General features: G+C 39.2%; 1 protein-coding gene across 12 annotated transcripts in view; it reads right to left on the reverse strand.

Annotated features, from left to right (window-relative positions):
- BCAS3 (BCAS3 microtubule associated cell migration factor) overlaps window positions 1–26,251 on the reverse strand; it is a 357,486-nt gene that overhangs the window by 289,327 nt on the left and 41,908 nt on the right. For all 12 annotated transcript variants that reach the window (XR_010825687.1, XM_066979600.1, XM_066979597.1 and 9 more), the window contains exons 8-11: window positions 18,147–18,254; window positions 14,818–14,894; window positions 2,614–2,690; window positions 840–923 (exon numbers count right to left, since the gene is read on the reverse strand). Coding sequence is in view for 11 of the 12 variants with exons in the window: in XM_066979600.1 (XP_066835701.1) it covers window positions 840–923; window positions 2,614–2,690; window positions 14,818–14,894; window positions 18,147–18,254 (346 nt within the window). In the remaining variant the exon portion in view is untranslated. The remainder of the gene's footprint in view (window positions 1–839; window positions 924–2,613; window positions 2,691–14,817; window positions 14,895–18,146; window positions 18,255–26,251) is intronic.

Below are 26,251 nucleotides of genomic sequence, written 5' to 3' on the forward strand. Positions count from 1 at the left end.
TAATCAGCATGAAGTTTGCTAGACAATGCCAAAACTCACTCTGTGAGAGTGAGAGAGAGAGAGAGAGAGAGAGAAATTACTTGGCAAAATGTTGCAGGCAAGTCCTCAAGGAAAGGAGCGGGGTGGGATGGGGGAAATAGTAAAACAACAGTTCTGCATATTCTTTGGCTCATTTAAGATTTTTCCAAGCCATGGTCGTTTTCTGATACTATGAAAACGTAGACATTTCTCTGAAAACAGAAGGATATTATAAAGTCATCAGAACTAAAAAAAAAAAAAAAAATAGGCAATGGAACCTATATGTAAACAGCCATTAATAAACTCTAACCTTCAAAGAAAGCTACTAGGTAATTAATTAGCTCCATACTGTGTTGTCATCATTCAGAGAGATTAAAGCATGTAATGCTGGTGTGACTGAGTCCAAAAAGCACCAAGTACTTGTAATGTCAGTTTTCATGATGCTAAAAGACTAATAATTTACAGTGTTGATGTCCAATCATGTAAACTTGTCGTATTATGAATAGCTTTTATGCCAATCTATTTTACTATGATTTTCCTGTAAGAAGGATTACTGATATGCATTATTTTTTATTTCAAGCTGTTAATAATAAATAAAAGATCAGTTCTAAAGGACAGGATTACTTTGTCAAAAACAATGTCTACTCAGTAATTTTCAGGATCAGGTCCATACATGTGATGCTAATGTTAGCATGTTTCTTACCTTTCTTTTTCTATTTCTCTTTTGTGAATGAGAAGGGGAAAAAACAGTACAATTCAGCAGGGAAACCTAATAATTATCTTACACGATAACCTCTCCCAGCAGCAGATGATGTACTCACTTTGGCAGCACTAATGACTGTGGCAGTGTAAGACTGAATGTTGTCTCCACAGGCTCCACCACGGGATTGATGGCATCGGATCAGCTACAAGAAGAAAGACAGCAACCAAGTAACTACTATTAAACTACACAAACCCATAACCCATTACCATAGCTTTTGTTTATCGTGTACAGTGGTGTGTTTTTTCCCTACAAACAGCAAAAAGCCCTGCTGAGACACTTAACCCCTTTTTATAATCTTCTGGGTGCCACCCAGACTGTCGCGTACTCAACTCCAGTTTTCAATTACAAGATGAGTACTCACTAAAAATTCATAAACTTTGAAATGGTGGGATTTGGGGTCTGGCAGTAATACCACAAATAAATTTAAATAAATATAATCAAAAGCTTTAGCCATGTATATGTAACTTTAAATATCAGACATTCTAAGAATTTGAATGTGGCTTTCCCCTCCTTTTTATGACAAGCAAGCAAAGCAACGACAAAGGAAGAGAGCAACTTTAAACTTTACATTTAATAGATTAGAGGAATGTACATGGGGTTTACTCTATATTGCTTTCCATCAAATTTAATAAATCAAAACAAGACTCTTCTACCTTCCATCAACCTACAAAAGCAGTTCTTGCCATTGAACTCCAACTAACAATAGAAGCTGTGCTTCTTATTAAATAAAATGGCAAAGAACTATGGATATTTGTTACTGGTACACAGAACATGTTTGCCCGTTTAACTGTTTTTGCTAAAAGAAACTAAAAAATCACTGTTAAGATATATTTGTTTCTAAAGGTATTACTTTTCTGCTTATATTTAAATATCTAAATAAAAATAATTAAACTAGGGAGAAAGGAGATGTCCACAGAGAATATACCTGGGAACACACAAGCTATTTAAATTTATTTTCTGATGTAATTCTTTTCGTTGATCAGTGGTTTATATTTTTGGCAGTAGCACTTTTTAAATCTCAAGTTGACTGGTTAAGTTTTATAAAACCCCGTAAGTGTGGCATTAAAGGAAAGGCAGGCCTGAATTTGCAGAGAAATCGGTTGTGCATGAAAGGGTATAATAAAGTTATAAAGTCTGTTTCTCTGGTAACTCCTGTTTCAGCCCAAGAAACAGCTATTCCAGGTGCAAGTGGAAGGGAGAAAAAACATCTGCTTCAAAATTAAAATAAGGAATTAGAAGCTGAAATTAAACTTTTCAAACACTTCAAGCTTTAATAAGAGTGATAATTGTTTTGCTTGGGATCTATTTTCTTCTTATATCTAGAAATAAGAAAAATTAACTTTTTTTTTTTTCCCCTAGAGCTTATCAATTTCAGCAAGGATGTGAAAAAAACAGATTTCCTAATCTACAAAGTGTATTGCTGAGTTGTCAGACAAACCACAGGCTCTGTTCTGACTCGGTTTGCCCAAAGAGAATTTAAGAATCCTTCCTTGCCTTTCAGAGGTGTTTTAGGATTTTCAAATGCAAAATGGATTGATTGAGTCTCTCACTGAGCATATATGTTGATAGCTTTCTTCTCTGCCCACACGACTTACGCATTTATCAAGTTCATGAACTTAAATCAAATGCACAGAGTAAAGATATGACACATGAATACCAAAGCGCAGCTAGTGTGGGTCAAAGATTAGATCTGTCATCGTTACGCAAGTCCTCTTACAGATCTTTTTTACACAGCTTGTTTCTGAGATTGTTTCTAGATTTCATTCTAGCTCTTGTTTATAGAGTACAAAGAAAAAAAAAAAAGTATTTTTTGAAATCAAATCTTTCCTTACCTTATTTTCTGCATAAGCAAGCCAACGGCTTCCGAGCGCTATAGGATTCATGTTTGGCCCTGGACATGGATAGCAGCCTGAAAAGTTTTAAAAGGCAGCATTAAGAAATATCTTACTGACTTCTTGCAAGGAATTTTACTTATTGCCAAGAAAACAAAAAGTCTAAACAAAAACCTTTCAGTTGCTAATATCACTCAGTAAATGCTTAGATTTTTGTTCCTAAAGATAAGACTGTGGTTAGACGAGCTATTTTGAACAGTTAATTATGTGTAAATAATGGTTTCTCCTTATGTTTGCATTTCTTCATGTCATTTTGATACAGCAGGGTGAGGGAGATTTTAAAGGATTGACTCAATTGGTTCTGTATCTTCACGTTTTAATTAATTTTACTTTATTGACACGTTTCAATTGGTCAATGCTTCCACTTCCAAGCTCTTCCAGATTTTTGTGGTGTGAAAATGTGCATTGTGCTTTTGGTTTTGTTTTTAATTATTCTACATACAAGCCTTTAGTTTCTCAGAAGACTTTTGCATATACTTAACTTTACAGTGAATTTGTCATTCCTTTAAAATCAGTAGCAAAATTTCCATTGTTCATCTGCTTTTTATTACGTTATTAAAAATAGATAAATACACGTGTATAAGGTGAAAATAAAATGTGCAACAACTGAGAATATCACACTTAACTACTAAAATTAAAAACAGAAAATTTAAAACTACTGAAATCAACTAGACAATGGTGAAACAAATTAAAAGCTTAAGTAATCTACAACTAAAAGTAGCATGGTGACCCTCACCCTAATTGCTATTACCGTCCTATTTCCCTGTCTTGTTTCCCCTCTTTTGTTTTTTGTCATTTCAGATTAAGCCCCCTGGGGTGGACGGCTGCTCTTCCTACACCACCGTGTAGCTGTTGCCTGCATTTAGCACTCGAGTCCTACCAGCGTGTCTGAACTTTAACATGCTAGCCCTGACTCCGTGCACGCCTGCGCCGCGTGGTTCCAGCAGGCCGGTTTCAGTGGGATCCTTTGTCCAGGTAGGAGTCTGAAAGTTCAGATACCGAAGTCACACAGATGAAACCAGAAAACTGTTTACTGATTAGGGCCCTGATAACAGGATTTGAGCTTGAGTGTTCAAACTTAAGCTAGTAAACAAAGGCCTTCAGCCACGTGCATAATGCCATTTACTAGACCTAAATCCTTTCTGGTACACAAAAGCCTATATAAATAAGAAATATCACAAAGCGGGGGGGGAGAAGGAGGGGACATCAAACAAACGGCCACTCTCTGTTTTCAGCAGCTCCTGCACTAATACAGACAGGTCAGTAATTCAGATTCTCTTTCACTGGTTGGACAAACCCCAAAACATTAAAAAACTTATAGACTCATCTCTCCTCTAAAGGAGCCCAGGTCAGTCGATCCCGTACCACAGGCAGAAGGAGCACGGTGATGCAGCAAGCGGCATTTTAGAAAAACACAGAAAAAGAACAACAAAAACGTATTGCGTAAGATCCCATTCTGAAAAGTAACATATTAAAAAAACTTACAGATATCTCAGCTAGTATTCCACCAATGTCTCTTTTTGTCAGACTCTTGGATAGTGATCTGCTCATTACAGCGAGAAAAAGCAACTGTATTCACCTTCTTCATTTGACAAACATCGGGATCTTTTCTAACAGGTCCCCAAAACGTCCGTTTAGTGAGGACAACAGGCTTTAAGCTGAGCAGCATCATTTTCCAGGCTCGCAAAACAATGAGAAAGGTGTGTGGGTGATTAACTACAGTGTACAGACACAGTTTTACAAAGATTTGATGAAACTCAAAGACACGTTTGATGGCATTTGGTTGGCACGAGCACGAACAGCTGCTGTACCGCTCCTGCTAGGCCAACAGCTCCAGCTCCTTTTTTAGACCGGAGCAGTGAGGGTATTGCAAAATTCGGAAGATCACAGCAAGCTATTTCAAAGGTCATAAAGCACTGGAAGGAGAAAAGCAGCAATTCATCGAATTAAATCCATCTCAGGCCAGGAAAGCAAAACCAAGCGAGTATTTTCTAAGGCCTTATCACTGCCTTCATCTCAGGAAGGAAAACGAATTCTGAAGAGATGATGCCACAATTGTTATTGCATTCCAGAAGTGCATAAAATGTGGGTAGCCAAAGACTCTTAAGGAACAAAGAAAGCAAGAAAAGGTTGTAAATACAACCCCAAGTAGTAAATACAACCGTGTTCTTCCGATGACATTATAGATCATGACCAGTAAGGTTTTAACGCTGACTTCTGCTTCGGCAATCCTCATCTGGGTCGGTAAGGACATTCAGGTCCACCAGATTTTATTTAGTTTTCTCCCCTTTTACGTACAAAATAAATCATTAAAAGCTGTCAGATGACAACCCTCATCACACAGATCTCCACAGTGACTTCAGAATCACTCACTCGCATTTCCTATATTCTGCAAGCACCTCGTAATATCCTCGCAGCAGAAAACAAAAGGAGTATCACTCAACAGATGCTCTGTAATGACAAAAGCAAGCATTTTAACAACTCGTGGCAAAAAAGAAATGTCTTTCTTGGAAACGGGCACTGTTTCAATTATTTCTGTGAACTGAAGTAACTGAAGAGCTACAAAAGAGCATTATTCTTCAAATCACAAATCAATCATACACAAAGAACAAAGTGAAGTTATCTTAAGAACAGAACTGTTTTCACCAAACCTATTGTAGGTAGTTTGAACTGGATTGGTCAATTAGATACAGCTCCACACACACATCAGCCAGTTCTAATAATATCCTCCAGCGAGGTCAACAATTCAGCTCAGTACTAAACTCCTCTCCGATACGAAAAACAGCATTAAAAAAAGAGCTATTTCCTCCCTTTCTTTTTCTTTGCAAGTCTATGCATTTTGGAAACTCGCTGCAGCACAAGGATAAACAAAGGGTTATACTTTATGGGAAGGAAAAGCAAATTGTTTTTCTGCTTTCCAAAAAAACAGCTGGAGTCAGCAGAACATCATCTACTGGGCAAATGGGACGACAGACACGGCGTGACCTACCAAGCTCCACCGCCCCATCGCTACAAGCCCAGCTCTCTTAAAGATTAACTTCTATTTCTACCAAACTTCAAAACAACTGAGGAAAAATCCATTCTAAGCAACAACAGCAGCAATTTTAGCATGTTTACAATAAGGACGAACATGAGACTGCAGAACTAGCTGTCAAGAAGACCAAAGTTTCCAAGTTTTACTGACAGCATGGAGAGGTCATCCAAGAAAAGATCACGAAGGGGAAGTCCTTCCCATAGTACAGCAAATCGAGCAAGTACTAAAAAACACGAGACCTTACAAATAAGCTTCACCAGCACTATCACCCACAAAGATATAGGCAAAAACCTATGGGAAGCTATTTAAAATGCTTTAAGCATACACTTTATCTCTCTGTGCTTTATGATGACACGCACAGGAAGTACACTACGTAGAGCTGTGAAAAGGCAAAATGAGAAAAACACAATTCTCAAAGTCTGAATGAATCCAAGCCCTTCTGCCACCTTACCGAGGCACGGTGCCCAAGTCCAAGCATCTGCAGCAGGGGCGGAGGGGAAGCGACCGGGGGCTGCCGCGGAGCGGGGCCTGGCTCCCAGCTGGGGACACCACGGGCAGCCCCCGCTGCCTCCTGCGCGGTGCCACGGTTTGGCCATTTCCAGGATCACAATGGTGCCATAGATGAATTAACACGGCCATTTTTCAGTTGCTTCCCATCTTTTCTATTTCTTTAAGTAAGTGACTTATAAAATTGTAATTCAAAAAATACGTACTATGCAATTATCTGGGTTCAAAGATAGCTCCGGCTTTCTCCTTGCTGTGCTGAATTTATATATTTGCTCTTACTGATTATAGAGGAATCCTGAAAGTTACTTAAAGTGCTCTATACAAACATTTGCTTGATGAGTGACCAAAGAGAAGGGATGTTTATTTTGCATTATTTTTCAATTACTTTCATGAAAATCTCTCCCACCCTTTGAAGATTCCTATCTTTACGCCCTTAACAAACACAATCGCCTCATCTCATTCTGAAAATTCACACAAATACCCACTCCTCTCCCTCTGCATCTTTCCACTGATCTATGCCCCTACAGAAAGTAAGACTCAACTCCTTTCCTTAAATTGTATGCAAAAAGCTGGTCCTCTAGCTTCTGTAATGGCAGTGTGAATATAGAGACATCAACCAGGAAGGGAAAGCAACACACCCCTCTGCCCCCAGCTTTTACACAAACAGCACATCAGGAAAACACCATTAAGAGAAGCACAGGGCCATCATAAAGTCATGTCAGCTGTAACAGAGATTAAGCGAATAAATCACAAAACATGCCACTATTAAAACTCGAATCATTAGTATTGGGGCAGCTCTCTATTAAGCTGCACAGGTTTTTCATGGGGAAAAAAGCTTAAAAAAGGTAAGAGATAGCGATATAGATACACAACCTCAGCTCTAGATACACAACCCCAGTGTGAGGTGCAGAGCTGGGGACTGAACACTGCAAGGAATTCCGATATCCAGATCAACTTGGTGGTTCAATGCTTCACATCCAAGCACGCAATCTGTGGAATCCCAGAGGCAATTAAATGCCGACAGGCATCCACGCTCTCCCCAGCCCCCTTCCTCGGGGGCCGTGCCGCTGCTTCCCGTGACAGAGCCCCAGGCCCAGCAGCACCCGCAGCAGCGCCCTGCTCCTTCAGCAAGCAGGGATGCACGTGTCCTAAGGGACTCGGCACCTGTACCAAGCAGAAGGCACACCAACGGGACCTGGTGGGAAGAGATACGCTGTGCAGGTGGGAGGAGAGGGACTTTAGGAAGAGCTCTCCCCCAGAAGTGAGCGCTGCCATGGTTAAGGCCATAAGGCTGCCCTTCGGTCCCTGCTGGAAACGTCCCACCCAGCCCCGACGGCTCTGTTAACCAAAGAGCTAAGTAAGCTCTTATCACTGCAAAGTATTCAGGTTTAAATATGCACTAGAAGACAATGTTTCTCTCCAGAAAAATCTGACGCTAACAGTCAGCGCTTGTCTGAACTAAGTCAGAATTTATTTTCCATTTACATGAACTGTGTGCTCACCGCTGAGCACGGCTCCTCACCCCGGGCTCTGCTGTCTCCTTCTCAGGCCGCACTAAAACCCATTGTAAAATGACGTGCTGTAAACTGCTGCAAATCAATGTGAAATGAATACAGCAAAGTAATGAAAAAGCCGAATCAGAAGCGTCCAGAACAACGCAGCTTTTCTCCCAGCACACCCCGACACGCTTCTCTTAAGACACTACTGGTCGGGGCCTTCTTTCACAGCGCGCTGTAACAACTCGTACTGCCCAAACCGACGTTATAGTCCTGGGGGAGAAAAACAACAGCAACAATCTGTTTATGATATTTTCCAGCCTTTCATCTCCTTTATCTTGATGTTTTGTTTTTTTAATGCAAACCATTTTAGTAAGTTGTCCTCTTGTGTCTTCTTGTGCATCTGTTTAATTGGAAAACTGCTCTTTTCTGCAATTTTCTCTGCCTCCTTTCCTCAGCTCTGAGTTCCTCTGTACTGAAACATACTCAGCCTTTCTTGGGATCAGTTTTAAGTATTATCCTCATAATTACTGTACCTGTTTTTAATGGATGTTCCACACCTCACGTCTGCACAACTGTTTAACCAACACGCAGGTGTGAGCAGCATTATTATCAAATCTTCTTAGGATTCAGTCTCTGATCCCAAACTATGAGAGAACTGGCATCTCTTTTGGGTATGATGGACATGCCATTGGGGTAGGATGCAGGGAGCAAACACAAGGTACCCTGGTCAAGTCAGAAGACCTCCAGGGCTAGCCTCCATCCTAAGGCAAATCTAAGTACGTGAAAGCTCGCTGAAAAAGCAGGCTGCCGGCTAAACAAGATTTTCTCTTTCAGTATGTGGACAGGTTCATTAAAAATGACGTGTGCTGTCATAAGTGGATGGTTTTTCTAAACGTATTTTTCTAAGCAAATTTCCAAGATGTGTGTCACTGTTCAAGCAAAATTATTTGCCTTTAATCATTTAAGGTAAATGCCAAGTATCACTTTAAAATCCATGAAGCAGTGTTATTGTGCATTTTTAAATAAACAGCTACAATAATCCACTACAGCTATGCTGATTTTCAGTTACTGGATGTAGCTTATAACCAATGAATAATTTTTTCTATGTGTTATGAAATACACAACACTCGATAGCACTGAAATTGCAAAACTACTTCAAGTATTGCAATGCAAAGCAGCCAGAAAACAGATCCATGACAGAGAGCACGGAAAGGGTATTAAAAATAAATAATGGATGGAATGATCCCACTGCTGCAGAAGCATTGTTTATTCCAAGGAAAACAAATCATATAAGCTGTTTTATCTAATATTTCGTGTTTGTTTGGGCCTTTTTTTTTTTAAGCGTCACCAATCAAACCAAATTTGTTTGTTTATAAACTGTGTAAAGTAATATTGTTTATAAATTCCTTTGGGTTCTATCTAGATGAAAGGCCCTATGTAAATGTTAGTGCTCTCACACTGTCACATAGTTTCCAAAACTCCTCTATTGTTCTTGTACTTCCTTTTGTTTAAGTATCACCCATAAAAACTGAGCAAAAGAGCAAACCAGCAGGATGCACCCTACTGTGAAATCATACTTGCCATCCAGGGCACTTTTTTTTTTTGTTAATCATAATGACATTATCATTACTAAAACACTAAAAAATATACCCAGAAGTGAAGTGAAAAATGTTACATACTCATACATATCCATGTTACGTTCACAGCAGCCTCGATCCTGCAAAGAGCTGCATTCTGAGCAGTCCTGGACTGAAAGAACAGAATCCCCCGCGTAAGCTCAGGGAAGGACCACAGATCTTTATTTTTATCATTATTATTATTACAGGGACCTCCCTTTCCTGTCAAGTCTAACATGGAAGTTTTAAGTATTTTACTGTTATCCTATAGGTCTAAAACCAGTACCAGAGTTTTTACTAAATATATCTGTGGCCTTTAACGTTCATGAGGCTTGGCTGTTTAATTTAGAACAAATTTGACTGATTTGAGGACAAACTATCTTTTAATCTTTTAATCTTAGGTTTATTTTCTTTCCTTTTTTTTTTGTTCAGAGAATTGGACAATGATAAATAATAACGTGACCATAGAGGTTAGTGTTCCTGTTGAGGAGGACAGTGTAAGATGGCCTTGTTTTGGCCTTTAAAATTAAGGATTTGGGTGATTTAGGCAAAAATAACCTATAAAGAAACAAACAGCACTTCCTGTTCTGCATATAATTTTTAAACCTGGATAAACCAGGAGATATGATGGATACACATCTTGGGTATCAAGGCCTTGTTTCTGTCCTTATGCTACTTTTCTGTTGTATGTACACCTACACACTTATATCCTGCAATATACCAAATATACCAGAACACCCTGCAAGTAACAAAGACATTTGTTCCATAAATCTACTACGTTGCCCTACAGACCTTTTCAGAACGTATTTCAAAGTTATCCTCTAATAAACTGAATCCCAAATTCAGAAAAAAGAACTTTTATAAATGATGCTGTTAAAACATAAATGCAAGATTACATCGCCACTTCTCACGGAAGGCAGTTATAGACCACATGAAGAAGTGTACATAAGCTACATGTATGGGTATACATAAGTAAATATATATGTATGTATAAATTGCTAACATACAATTCACAGGAATGTTCTTGGCTTCTCTTCACTGATCAAAAAACCACTCTGAAACTGGAGCTTTCTTCCCACCTGCCTTAGGACTTTCAATTGGAGCTGAAGAATCTCCCTCCCCAGACACAGGAATCCTACCAATGATTATACCATGTGGGATGTCCAGGATAAATGCCACTTACTGATCACACTGGAGAGGGGAAATGTACATTCTTCAAGAAGTTCTGTTTGTAACTCCTCAGGCATTCAACCTTTCCACGAGACATCCAGTGTTTTTACTTCAAAGTAAAGTGAGCAAACTGCTCCCTGCGTGCCCATCAGGGAAAAGGAATTCTAACCGAGCTAACAAAAACGTACAAAAAAGCCTAGATGATTTCCAGATCAGACCTGCGACAAACTGAAACCAACGTATTATTCCTTTCATGTGAATGTCAGTGAAAATAGGAATACCACATTCAAACTGCAGGTTAGAGCATCAAACACTTTTTTCCTTATTTTCAGAGGTGCAGGTAGGGTGCATTTAATATATACTGAATATTTTTTGTCTTGTGGTTAGGCAAGTCTTTTGAGACTTTATACACAATAAAGTACTCTGACTAAAATCTGGAAAATTACCTCTTAAGGCTCTAGCTGTACAGCATCAATAGAAATGTGGTGCCAGCTAATGGCTGCAATAACTGTCTTCATCCCTAGAGAATAATGGATGGAGAATATATCAATAGGAGGAGTGGAAGGGCCAGAGAAACTGAGCAGGCACTAGTTATCAGACACAAAGATGATGCCACATGTATGATGTTATCTGTGATAATCTTTACTTAGGGCCCAGGGGTGGGAAGGATATTCTTTATAGAGAAGAAAGTATCCATCAGGCCATATTCATAATCATCAACGTTCCACTAAGTAAGCATTTTTGGAGGAGGGCTCTAGGAGCACTGATGTAATAGAAATCAATGAAATTCAGCTTTTCTGCATCTGTTCTTTAGAGCAAAGTAGGAAGAAAAGCCTGTGTATCACTTTCATTTCTCATTGCTCTATCACATATAGTACCCAGCAAAAGGCCCTGAAGGAAATGTTACATGAACCCTTAACTAGTTAAAAATCTCTTTAAAATCCACACCTTAACATTCCCAACCACCAGAAAGAAACACATTTTTATTATAGGCATCAAATGAATTTTTGAGGCTTGGTCATATGAGCACTTAAAACAGTGCAGGTTACCAAATCGCCCTTTGCCTTTATCTACCCCTTGATGCAAATCTTTTCTTAATGAAACTGAGCTGGCTCGGAGCGGAGGCACGAACGAGGAGGGAGTGCCATACAACACTCACAGCCACGGGTTCTTTGCAGACTGAAGTTAGGGCTTTCCTTAGCTGACACGTGAAAATAAGACGACCTCACCGGGTAGATTAAAGGATATCCTGGCAATTTTTCTATGACTATGTACAGTGTATTTTCCACTCCAGTTTAAGCAACTGTCTTAAATTCAAACGCCAAGACTGGAACACCTGTACGCTGACTTTTTCTTACGAGGCACCAATAAAATCTGCTGGCTGGCTGCCATTCAAGCAAATCAGCACATTTCCATCTAATCACATGCAAAAAAGATCAGAACTATGTCAGGTTTGCTCACTTAGCTCTAAAAAATGAGGAAATGCAGGAGTTAAACATTCCAACGGCAGCACGAACTTGACCATGTTCTACATCCTGAATATTTTATGGTATATTTATTACAACAATATATTAAGCTATACATTCAACCACAAAAACAAAAACAGAAAGACAAATACTACTCATGTGCAACACAGCTGCATTAGCATTGCTAAGGAACACCAAACTTCACAATTCCTGACACTGTTTTTAATTGTGCATTCTGCATTTAATTTCTATGTGTAAATAGTCAACAAAATGGGCAAGAGCTGCTTCTTAATTATGTTTACATCTTAGCTGTCTCAGTGCGGTTCTAGGGCCCCCATGCTACTCAGCTGATACGAATGAAGATGTGATTTCCACACCATCACCAAGGCCTTTCTTTAAAACATTTTCTTTTCCTACACAGTAGCTTACAGAGTAAAAGAAACATCTTCAAAGATCTAGTGATCCCCATTTAGTATTTTTGACCTTTTAAGCCATCACTTCTGACCAAAAGCAGTCAGATAACACAGCTGAGAATCTCCTCCATGAAGAACCAACTCCCCGGGCAGCGCTGACATCCTCACTGCTGCACTGCATCGGGATGGCTCCAGACGGGACACGGGCTGACCACTCTGCAGAGCAGGGATGCTCCAGTGATGGAAACAAAACGACCTATAAGCCCTTTTGCCAAGCTTCCTTTTCAGGGATTTCTACTTTTCCAATTTAAACTGACACTGCCCTCTTCTAAATTAAAAAAAGAGAAGAGTTTAGCTGCTGGCCGGTTGGCTGACTGTCAGAACCCAAAGCAGCTAACTAGGTGGCTCAATTACATCAAATTTCAAACACATCAGAGTAACTTAAGCCTTTAAAGATGTACTTTTAGGTTGAGGAGATTTCAGCAGACAGAAAATCTGAAAGCTTAGACAAAAGCTGTACTGCAGCCTTCAGCATGCCAGAGCATAACACCCGCTTGACAGCATAAGCTATTAAGTGAAACAACTAAGCTTCAAAAGCCTCAGAACAACCAGGCCCTGGCCCAGGAAACCCCCCCATGGAGGGGAAGGGCACGCTTTTCGCCCAGTCACACCTCCTGGGCACGGGCAAGCAGCAGCGGTGATGGGGAGAGCCGCAGCAGCTGGAGCTGTGGCAGCGCTGTGAAACAGCAGCCATGAGGGGTGCCCAGCACCGAGGGCTGCACCCGGGGCGAGAAGAAGTCTGAGAACACCCCGAGTTTGTCACGCTACAAACCAGCACAGGGGGAGAAACACAGTGTGAGTTGTGACACTTCAGGAGTTTGGGCTTTCAAATCTTTTGGTGTATTTACAAAAGCTTTGTTTTATCCTCTCTAAATTGCACTACCGCTTCACAAAAACGCACTGAAAACTGACAGTTAGGGTTAGGAGTAGGCTATCCCTGATCCTCAAATACAGTTCAGTGAATTCACTTTTAAAAACACGTCGCAGTGTCTTTTTTTTGCCTGTAACTGCAATTGGAAAAGCACAAGAATTGTAAAAATACGCTTTTCATTTAGTGGTCTTTTGTTTTAACCTAGAATAAAGCAAGGCTTGTACCCTACTTCTCTTTGGTAGAATAAAAAGGAAGAGCAAGGAACAGGAGGACACAAACACGTCTCTTCCCACGTGGCTCTCTTTACCGAACCCTCACAGATTCTTCTGCATCTTACATCCATGCATAGGAGGAAACTGACACCTATTGGCAACTTTAATATTACTGCATAATGGTGCTTCCAACTGTTACAAGAAATAGCTCCTTCTAACTAGGATTGTCTTTATACACACAGATAATACAGGAAGATAATTTAGAACTTTCTAATCGTGATCGAAAATACACCCAGAAGTTTCAGATTGCCTTTTTGAAGATAAAACTCCTGTCTTTCCAAACTATCATCATGATCTCTTAGTAATCTACACATTTTAAGAGGCTATTCTAATTGATAAGCACTAGAACTAAGCACTTGGAAAGATAAAATTTATTTTTTTCTGCTGTGAATGCTTCCTTGGTGTTTAGCACTGCAAAGGTGCATACAATCTTGCAGCAGGTAAATTACATCCTAATCCTACCTGCATCCTGTGACAGATCAGAGCAAAAGCCACCGGAAACATACCATCTTTCTGCACCATATGTCAATTACTGGGTTACAGATGTTGGGGCAGCAAAGGGACACTTACAGTAGTGGAATAGCTTTGGGAGAGCATCTTATCTGTTAGAACCAATTGCCTGCTACAAGGCAAGTAATAAGCTACAGAGGGATAAAGGGAAGCCTGAAAAAACAGTTCCTTCATGCTCAAGGTACATGAAAAAGTTCCTGCAGGCAAATACCCACCTGTAGTTATTCCACTAAAATACATTTCTGACCTGCTTGAGTTCTGGGGCCTACTAAAGTAAGGACAAATAAAAAGTAAACGTATCTGGCACTAAGGAACAACAGAAAATAAGTGTGCAAATTGCTGTCAATTTGTTTTTGAACTGCTGCTTTTACACGCAACCTGAAATGCAAAACCTCAAACTTCTGCACATACTTGTGCATAATGAACTGAAAAATACTTCAGCTACCTAGGGAAGTCAATGTAGGTGCTCTTCCCAACAGTGAGAAATTAGCTATAGTAATAAATAAATGCAAAAAAAAAAAAAAAAAGCACAATGAGCCACAGCTTCACGGAGTAACACTTGGATTTTTTTTTTTTTTGCAGCAACAGATTTCCTGAAATTTCAACTGCAGTCATAGAAACCTGCAGATGCTTTCAGGATTTAAAAGCAGAAATTAAAAAAAAAAACAACTGCTTTATCTCATGCCACCACTAGAGCAAGAAGACTGAAGCCAGTATTATACATACTTGTGACGAAGAATTTTTTGGTAAAAGTACAGCTGTCGAAGGCGGCGATTTTCTCTTGCAGGACTACAACAAGTATTCTGAAAACACAGAAATGGAACGTGTACTTGAAACATTAAATGCATTGGTTTAAAGATCCAATATCTAAATGTAATTATTTCAAAAGCATCAATATAAATTCTACAGTGATAAACTGCCAGGTTACCAATACATGGCAGTTATTGAGGATTCTCTCTCATCCCAACCACATAACCTTCATTTCAGGAAGTACACAGATCTGATACAGAACAACACAGCATATTTATGATATACCTCCTGCAGTAAAAGCTCCATTAAAAAGAAAGAATGGAATTGCAAGGATCCTGAATTACTTTCAATGACTCAAATAACAATCAAATCAACAATCAGTAGAACACGAGCTAAATTTGAAATAACCCCATTGCCCATCTCATTGCAAATTTATTAAACCATCAGGTTTTTATTTTCTAAAAGCCCAATTTTTTTTCATACCAAGACCATCAGCACACAAATCTGCAAGAAACAGGATTTGTGTTAACTAGCAAAATTACAGGTGCATGTTTATATATCCGCTTGTATATATACACATTGTTACTGTAAAATATCTGTTCATTACTTGAAATAAAGTAACACAAACCACCATAGCTATCGCTATGAAATACCATACTGTCTAAATGAATAGGGGCCAAAGATACAAATTTGGAAAGTGCAACACCTTGAAAGTCTTGTAACTAGGATACGAATTCTCCTTCATTAATGACTTTCCAAAAACAAATTTTTAAACTCTTGAAATAACAGCATAGCCTGGGGAGCTGACAAATAAACAAATCTATTGGCTATCTGGAACTTTTAGCAATATTACAAAATTAGTAAGAATCTGATTATTACTTCATCAGGAAGAACGAGGGGTATTTGTAGCTATTTAGCTGAAAATATGGAGCATTATTAGATGTTCTAATAGTTTTAATTGTAAAGATACGATGTGGTAAAAAATAAATCACATCTCTCAATGACTAAATAATGGTCCTCAAAAGAAACACCAGTAACAAGATATTACAATACTGAATAGTGTTTAAAGAGATACTGAATCATATCAGTCTCAACACAACCCCTTTGGTAAATGGTGATGCTAATCTCCCATCAGTGTGAAAACCAACTAATAACTCCTCACTCCCCCTTTTTCCCCATTTTTAACTGTTTAGTTACAAGAATACCTCCTTTTCCCACGACAGCTCAGTACCTGCCAGAGTCTTTGCTGAAGAACTGACTCAAATCAAACATAAACCTTACCCACATGCTTGCTGATATTTTCACATATTCAAATTATACTTGTCATGATTTCCATTTACAAAAATGTATAAACATCCCTAAATAGGAGGATTTATTTTTGTGTCTGTCATTCAATTATGCTTTTTGCTGTTAAACTGGAGGCGCTCGACATGTAGATTCAGTGCTTAGGGGCTTGGTCTAGTGGTAGACTTGGCAGTGCTAGGTTAGGTTAACAGTTGATGTTAAGAATCTTTTCCAACCTAAATGATTCCAGGACTCTACTAATTTTATCAACACGTTTTTCAAACAACTTGGATTGCATCTGTAGTTCCCCAGATGGCTCCTGAAGCCTTTCCAGTAGGCTGGTGTAACACTAGCCACTTCCATTTCTCTGGCACAGAAACTGATCCAAGCAATAAGCCTTGTTCTGCGTAATGAATTCCTTCAGAACTCCCAACATCTCATCCCGGAACTTTGCCACTGCTCTGTTCATCAGCGTGCCTCTATCCAGAAACAAGGAGACATACGAATTCTTGGAAGGAAGGCAGAAATGAAGGGTCACTTTCAGACAGAAGTCTTTCTATATTCGCAGGCCTGCAATGCCAGCATGGAAGCACGTGCACACCTTCACCGGGAGCAGCGTACTTGCCAAAAGGAGAGGGCAGAACAAGCAACTCAACACGAGGGACTGAGATGTGTAGTCATAGAAGAAATTAACATAAGATTTCTTATTTGCTTGTAGCCCTTTTATTGTGGAAAAGATGCTCCTGCATAAATCTCAAATTTTAGATTTAGAAGTTAAAACTCTGCAATTTCTACAAATATTTGTTTCAAACAAAATAAGACTTTTAGTTAAAAGACATCTTCTAGTCACCTCAGATGAAGGAGAGAAAAACAACAGAAACCTACAAACTCCAACTCCTTCCACAAGGCCTGTAAGAAAAACTTAGCCAATGAATAATGGAACGACTTTTACTGCATGTGCAAGTGTAAAGTATATATACACAACCTCTGTATATTTGATTGTAATATTTCCAGATCCTGTACATTTTTGTTTTCTGCTCCTCGAAGGTGTACTGTCTTTCTCTATAAATGAAACCTACCTGATGGATGATTCTAGAGTAGAAGTACATAAATAATAAACAGTTTTCCCTTCTTCTGCGACTCAAGTTTTATTTTAAATTCAAACTTTCGACTCCATTAGTCTATTGTATGGTTAACGCACCATTAGCGCTGCACTTGGCCGAATTTAATGCATTTTCAATCTGAAATAGTGAGCTTTCTGTGGATAACAACAGAATCTGATACGTTCCAGAAAAGCAGCTACCCTGGATACAGCCACACAGCTTTGAAGTAACTTTTCCATTTTTACCACTTAGGAAAAGAAACATTAGCACCTGGAAAGACTTTTTAGTTGGGAGAGACTTTGAATGATGATTTGCCTTTTGACTGTTTTTACAATTGAATTTTTCTTCTGCTAGGAGGCCAGGCTGGAAAGATTTACTATCATCACACTGTGCACTAGGGAACTTTAAATTTTTCAAGGGACAGTTGCACAGATAAGTATTGAACTCCTGACAGGCTTTTAAAGGAACAGGGACCTATTCATGGCACATAACTCTCTCCAACTCAACCACTTCAGTGAAACTATTTCTTGATATAATGATCCTACCCACATCCTACGATAAGCAGATTGACTGGGGATAAGAAGCACTACCATCCTTTACTTCTTTAAACATATTTACACCTTCAAAATCTCATTACATAATTAGTCGTGGTATTAAAGGTGTCTGGTCAGCCTTACTACTTTTCTTCTGTAATTTTTACTTGACCTAGTTTGGACATAAACGTGTAAGTTTTTAAGGCATTGGAGAAGCATACTGCCACACCCAAACCAAAATATGACTTGAGAAACGCAGAATAGAAGCTATGTTTGCAGCAAAGTCAAAATAGTAAAATCAGGGAGTGCACATACCAGAATTTGTACTCATAATGGGAATTTTACATGTCCTAACACAGAAAGAGTATACAGTAAACATCCTTACCTTTTATTGCAATGCAGATCATAAATAGGAGTTTTGAACTGTATGGACTTGACCATCTCTCCTGTCCGCAGAGAATAGAGATCCACACAGCAGTAAGGTGGGCTTGTGCTAAAATGAATACAGAAACACATGATTATAATGAAAACAGGGAATTTTTCTAAATTGATATTCCAATTATTTCGACGGGACAATACAAGCATTCATAAATCTAGCATAATGCTGGAGAGAACATGAGTTTAATATAAGCTTTCTACATTTAGGAAAGGTATGATTACAAATCGAGTTATGAAATCCACAATGGCCAAGAGAACTCGTGCTGTGCAACCAGTTAGCAAGCACTTAGTTTCCTCTGTCCCAGATTAAGAATTTGGAAGATCAGATCTGACCGCAAAATACAACTCATTTGACAGGCATGAAGGTTTAGGCTGCATTTTGGTCATCTAACAAATATTCTGCAGAGTAACACTTTCCTAAAGGGAGTACTTACTTCACTCCGTGCAACAGCTGAACCATATGACTATTTGATAGAGACACGTTACACAGAACTTACATTACATCTCTGATGGACTTTTGTTTGAGCTATATAGATCTTTTCAACTGCTCTGTGTCACTTTTATCATTTAAATATAAATAAAACTCTAGGGCCATTCCTTAATAAAAAGGCTTGCTTTCTTTTGAGAGGGAGAAAGTGCTGAGTGTTCCGATAGGGCTAGGCAAGGTAGTGGTGGAAACCATTTTACAAGCTGAGAAGAGGCTTTGATGTGGCAGTTCTTTTCCATAACACCTTTTTTTCCCCTCCAAGAACACATTAAAACGTTGGCTACTTCTAGGTCAACGAATATGAAGCAGCACAAATTGCCAGCTGTACAAACATATACTAAGGATTGGTAAAGGAGGGTGTTTCCCCTTGCCCGTATCTGTTTTATTTTACAGAGTTTAACACAGTTCCTGACACAACACTTGCTTGTCCTTTGGATCTGCTCAAGCTGCTCGAGAATTTTCTGGAGAAGAAGAGTACAAATACCAACTGCTTACTTCGAATGTCCCAGGATAACAAAACGCTGCATGTAATATGCACGCAGCAGAGACACAATATGCGATATATGCACAAAAAGACAACAGCCAAAGAAATAACAGAAAAAAAAGCAGTTTGACATTTTGCCTACAGAAATTCTTCCCAAAACATACATTTTTCTAGGCACATGCTCAGGCTAATAACTGGAGGGTGCTATTTATTACTTTTAAGCACTTCAAAGGCCCTTCAAAAATGCTTTTAAAACAGTACGGCTCAAGTCTAGTTACCTTCTATTAGAAGCTCACTGCTGCTAGAAAATGCAAAAAACCAAGGAGAAGTCTATGTACAAACTTTTTTATTTAAGTACATTTATTACTGAAAGGAAATTCTTCTTTTGATAGAAGGATACACAGATTGTTATTTCAAAACAGAAATTACGTACGTTTATATAGCCAAAATTATATTTGCATAACTGACAGCCATTACTATTTCCCTAAAAGCCCACGTTGAATGTAAGTGTGCCGTTCTGTTTGACTTGCCATTTGCGTAACTACCTGACTGCAACTCAAAAGCACGTACTATCTCACACACACTGCACCCACAAAATTACAGGAAACAATCTTGCACTCAAATGAGTAACTGTTATTACGCCACACCTTTCTTCTGGCTGATCAAGACAAGAATGCACTACCAAAGCTTTCTGTAAGCAACACTGCCCAAAACCCAGCGCTTTCTGGGCTCCCCTGCTGGTGATAAAGCTGTAGTGGGGACTAGGTCAAAGCTACTATGAAATTCCAGCTAGCTCCAATTCAACTCTTTCCAGGTGTTACCTTTCTTTTCAGTCCCTGGTACACCACAATACGTGACCAGAAAATGAGATGCAAGGTAGGGTTTTTTGTTGTTGTTTTCCTTTTTAGCATTATTATTTTCTGAAATACGTACAAAGTCAAGGTCAAACACATTTGAAAAAAATGCTGGGACCTAACAAACAGAAACAAATGGCAAGAGCCAAAAAAAATCGTCAGACCTGTATCCCTTTCTTGCCCCATAATGCTTCTGCTGCTGGCAGCACAGAGATTCGGCACTGCCACAAGCCCTCAGGCAGCTAAGGATGCACTTCTGGGGAAGAAACGGGAAAGGAACATTCCTTGGCTAAGAGCTATGTCCACATGGACTATGACACAAAAGGGTGGAAGCTCAAGCATCTGCTCTTTATTTGGCAATATTTTCATAGATGGAAAGGTAAGAAAAGTTTCAAGTAGTAAAAAAAAAAAAAAAAAAAAAAAGACTTCCCTCCACTTCTCTTCTTACCATTTCTTTCTGGTTATTAATCCCTCTCCCTGTCCCAAGCAATGGCAGTTATGAACCTCACTTGCTACTAAGCACTCTCAATTCATTAACCACGAACTAATTCAGTGAATGTTCCTAATTTCGATTTATAAATTCTACTCCAAAAGCTGTGTACCTGAACAAGGAGTGATACGATGGTGAAATCCACCATTTTCAGTCCTTTTTTGATCCAGACTCAGTAACAACTCAATGTTTTCAGCTTCTTGAAAAAAATCAAGAATTTTAATTTAATTGTTCAACAAATTGTATATAGAAAGGATTCTCCAATACTTCAAAATTTCATATAAAATATGAAATAATTAATAAAACATTAAATGTTGGAAATGACACATCTGAGAAAGAAAAATAACAGTGCAATCAATAATCAATACGATTCTATTGAAATTTCAGGTACAAAACCAGACATATCCAAACTGTCACAGTAAAGCACCAAAACCACCATGAACTGCAAGACGGAGCCCAACAGACTTGCAAAAGCATCTCTTACCAACCGGAAGCTCTTGAAACCACAGAACTGTATGAAACCAGACTGATTGCATCTTGCCCTAGTTCAGAAACAAGCAATAAACACTAACGCTATCAGAGGATCACACAGCCACTGTGTAAATGTGCCCGAAATACACCAGCTGATGGCGTATCCTAGCCTACGACAACAAGCTGCCACCACCAGGGAGAAAACCAAGCAAGGCGACCTCTAGCTGAGCAACTTTTCCTCTGCCACCCTTAGGTACCAAAGGTTCATGCACATATCGCTGGTGAGAAGGGCTCTGCTCCTATTTCTTTGTACCCGTGACGATTATGAAAGGGGAAAAGATGAAGACAGAAGTGTGAAAACACTGGCTTTGGCAATCTGGTAACAACATTAAGTCTGTCACAAATACAAATTTTGCAAATTACTCCCACAGCTTATCAATAAATTCTTGTCCTGTGCCCTGACTGGTAACATAGCTGCTGAATGCAGGGATATCAACAAACTTTGAAGATAATGGGCACAAATTCACCAACTTCAGACTGTTGGCATTAATAAATACACAATTATACTCAGGCTTTTATATCTTCTATTTGATTGTTACAGCACAAGGATAGCAGAAAAGTAACAGATGCCTGGTACAGCTGGCACTTGAGTACATCTGTGCTTGTGCATCACAACAGAACTGTCACCTCCTCCCGATTTGTTAGCAGGGAGTCACGCAGTCTGTAAACGCTCTGGATAAAATGTTTGCGTACAGACACAAATACACTGTCCAAAACACACACTTTTTGCATGGAGTAAAGGAGAAAACTGATGGAACCAGCACGAGGCCATCATTTTTTGTGCCCAGAAACAGCATTGCGCTCGGCAAGACAACGGCATCGACTGCAGGATGGTCTCGTGAGCCCAGAAAGAAAACAACACTTGAGAGGAGTACCACTGAAATAAAGCTTTTGCAGTTAATTGTAGAATTTTAAAAAGTCACCAGAGGATGAAGGCTGTTTGGCTGGCATAGGCATCGCTATGGATTTTGTTCTCTCTTCACAAAAGATGGGGCTAGAATCTAGAAAATGAGATCAAGGGAGGCACCTCTACATACCTCCTTTTTTTGTTCTACACCTATACAACAATGCCGTTTGGAACAGTGACAGAAGCTACGACAGCACAACGAATTGCAGATAGCAATAAAATTGCTAAAATAATAAGAACAACCTTCTTAAGTATACAGTTGTACAAGACATGATAACAGTCAAAATCTTCCATCATCTCTAGTTCTTTATACGGGCTCTGCAAAATTCTTTTGGAAAAAAGACAATTTCATCACTTTCAGTAGCCTGTGTCTAAACATATTAAAATGACAAAACAAATGAGAAATTTAGGAAAATGTGTAATTAAAATAAATTATCAGCAGTGAGATCACATGAAGAGATCGCCTGCATTGATCTAACGAAGTATGAACTGTCACCTCTGAGGACCATGCTATTAGAAGGACGCTAAACAAAGTCTTATTAAACGTATGTTCCCAAGGCACATCACAAAACTCTGTTCTAAAGATCAGTTAAGCCAAGCAGTTGTTACTTCAGTTGTTGGTCCTTGATTTCCTTGACTAAAGGAAGATGCAGCTATCTGCACACAATCGCTACAGCGTTTTCCACCCAGAGTCTCTTTTTGGTGACTTGACTTCACACGATGGAACGAGGGGAAATAGCTTATTTCCAGATGCTACGTATAAATTGATCCTCGTCTGAGGTGCCACTCTGCAGCATGCTCCATGTCCCTCTCGCCTGCTGGAACTGCATTACACCGCACTCTATCTTTCTCTAATTACCCAGAGAATTACATCTGCCTCGTTCTGTCCTCTTACAAGGCAGTTTCTCACTGTATTTACTCAGGAAAAACATTACACGTTAGCAGCAGGTTTCCTACAGTAATAATCCCCTTTTTTTCTCTTTTATAGTTTCCACATTAAAAGAAAAATTTCTTCTTTTTCCGTCATGTACTGGCCTGCCGCATGTGCAGGCAACACAAAGAGTTTTGGTTTTGAGTTGTTGTTTTGTTTTGTTTTTTTGGGGGGGGGGGAACAACAACGACTGATGGTCAAGAACTTCTACTCATTAGCATAATTGCCATCTAACATTTGGCAAAAAAAAGTCTAATCACTATTCCAGTTTTGATACTTTCAAGTTATTATCTGGCAAGTTATAAAAACAACATTCAACCAACGTGTATTTGAATTTGATGGGACTGAGCCATGAAACTGTACAAGTTACAAGTTAGATTATACTTAGCACAAGTTGTTTATTGTTCTAAGTAGAGTATAGATAGCAAAAATGATTCAGATCAGTACATTGAACAGCTCTCACAGAGCCACCTTCAGGCAGCAGGTCATACACTTCCAGTCTAAAGCAATTTGACTTCTGTCAGGCAGTCATACCGCAGTTACCACTGGTTTACATAAAATTATTAATTAAAGCATAGGGCAATTATTCTGTCAAGATTTGTCTGTTATCTTTAAAGCTGTGTTTCACAATCAAAAAGCTCTTTTTTCATTGCAGTGTTTCAAAATCAGATCAGGTGACTGGTTTTCTTGTTCTCTTCTGGCATACCATTTAATTTGCACCATCACTTTTTACTATTTCTAAGAACGTAACCACAGGTGGACATCTGCTGCGACGCTGTGTTCCCAGACGTGCTTCCCATTCTGTGATGGCCAGTCAGTCGCTGGCCCAGCACTGCCTTCGTTATTCTGACACATTTGTCCTCTGATGATTTATTTGTTCGCATGCGATTGGCAATCATTTTTTCAAGCCCAACAGACCCAACATAGAAAACAGCCTTAAATACTTGTGGTGCCTTTAAGAAAAGCGGTAAAAAATATTAAAAGTTAGCCTGAGGTCCTATTTTAAAACCTAGCAGTACAATGATCTCTAACTAGGCCCAGCTTTAACTATCTGTGGGATTTAACATTTACAGACACATTTAATCAGTTCATTTACAATTACTGGCCTTAGGTGGAACTCACCTTCAAAAGTTACTTTACAAAAGACATCCCGTTTCGTTGTCAGGTCAGAGGAGACCATTACACCACCTATACTGTCTACTGCAGGCCACTAGGTTCCACCCGGGTGTCTTCTTACACCCACCCAGAATGTTTCAACCGCAATTCAGCCACGGGACCGAACAATTCACACGCAGAAAACAGGAGAGGGAAACGTGGCAGCAAGTCAAGGAGCTGCAGCAACCTCTGCTAGCTGTGGCCGGTCTCTGATGCTTCACAGAAGGGGAAGGAAAGCAAAACCAAACCTGAGTGCACAGCACAGAGTTAATTAATGGTGTATTGGAAAAATTCCTTCCTGAACCTTTACACTGCAAAGTTGAAGCACGAGATTAGATTATGATCTGTAGCAATATCATTGGCATGTTGAGACCACAAAGGCAATTCTGTTCTCCTCAAGGCTCCTGAAGAAGGTTTGCTCAGATTAACAGATTTCAATACTAAAGGATCATCTTCTCTTTCCAGGCCAAGCACAAAATGTCCCAGAAGCTTATAGAAATTATTTTTTACCATGCAACCTCATCTTGTCCTGAAAGACTTCAAGCAACAATGAGTCCTCTATCACTAAAGTTCTTCCAACATTTAGACCATATTATTTTTATGAAATTACGTATTTCAGGATAGAATTGTTTTGCTTTTAATAAATCCAAGGATTGTATTATTTATTCCACGCACCACCACTGCACAAGAAGGCTTCATTAAGACTTTCAGCATCTAGTCCCCTAAAATTCCCTGGCTTTCTGCATCACAACTTTCCACAATAAAAGCTTGAAAACTCAACTCTATAAGTAATTTTCTGACTTTCATTCATGGCACTTGAGATTCATTCAAAATCAGGAAAAGCGGAGTAGGATTTCTGAGAAAGTGACACTTCCCAAAAATGTGTGTGTAGCAGTGAAACACAAAGCAGCACAGACATTTTAAGTGTACCACAAATTGCAAAAAGCATGGAAGCATTTATTTTTAAATAAGAAAAACCTGTACCAGTCCTAGACACATGTTACTAAATCTAATCCTTTAAATACAAGTGAGGAAATTATTTGATATGGCACTAAAATATTTGTGTTAAATGCTGAAAGGTACAAACTTCTCTCTTGCATCTTCCTCAAATATTTTGATCAAATCCATCACTCTAGAAGTAAACTTTCACGCTCTTTGTAGTCTCACTGGCATATAACAAAGATATTTTCAGCAAGTGATCAACTGCAGAAAACATTTTGTTATAGGTAAACTACAAGCTCCACCCCAAGTAGCAAGAAAATGAGGGAACAAAAGAAATCTGTATTGTTTGCCTGTGCGTGGAAAGAAAAAAATGGGACTTATCTGGCTGTGCCAAAGCGACCACTAGACAAAATTTAGCACAGCCATCTGTCTGTGCAATATACAACTACTACTTGTTTGAACAAAGGAAATGGATAAAAGGTAAATCAACGTGCATCAGTTCCCGTGCAACGCTATTGGGCATAACTATGATACCAAGAACTGGGAAGAGGTAACGCTGCTTTCAAAGTGTCTTGCTCAAAATAAAAATAAATAAATAAATAAAGTCCGCTGGCCCTGCAGGTTGTGATCCGCTGCATGAATCCTATCGGTATCTTGTTCTTCTCTCTCTGCAATGGCCTAAATCCCTGTCCTCAGGTGCCAACAGCTTATTTTTACTGCAAGGTGTGGTGCTGTATAAACCTTTCCTGCTTACAGGCAAATTGGTACTACCAGAATTAGCTGCCCTGATGTAAGTTACAGGAGGCAAACACATTAAGCAAGCATGGTGTGTCGTATCCATTTAAATTGGACACAAATTGGACAGATTGTTTAGATCCGTAGTCTCCATATGGCTAATCAAGGTAATAAACTATCAATATTTGGGATTTGCTATTTTGAGAGGGGAAAAAGAAGTTTTTCTGTCTACATATATTTCCGTCTGTTCTGTTATGGAAGATTAAAAGCCTCAGTTTCTTCCGTCAGATCCGTTTCTTTAAAAAAAGAAAGAAAAATAAGTATCCTATTTTCTGTTAGAAAAATCTCTTCCAAGCTGGCTGCTTCCCCCGTTCTACCAACTACTCATCAGTTCCCCAGCTGGTACATGCTGTTGAGCGTGCCGGGTGTGCTGAGTCCCGTGTAGCTGCTCGAATACCGCCCCGTGAATCTGTTGTCAAGTGTTGCTCCTGAGTGCCAGGCCGGCGCTCCCCTCCAGGAGATCAAGTGCCGCCACT

This window comes from Anser cygnoides, chromosome 18 (genome assembly GCF_040182565.1).
Source record: "Anser cygnoides isolate HZ-2024a breed goose chromosome 18, Taihu_goose_T2T_genome, whole genome shotgun sequence".
Classification (NCBI taxonomy): domain Eukaryota; kingdom Metazoa; phylum Chordata; class Aves; order Anseriformes; family Anatidae; genus Anser; species Anser cygnoides.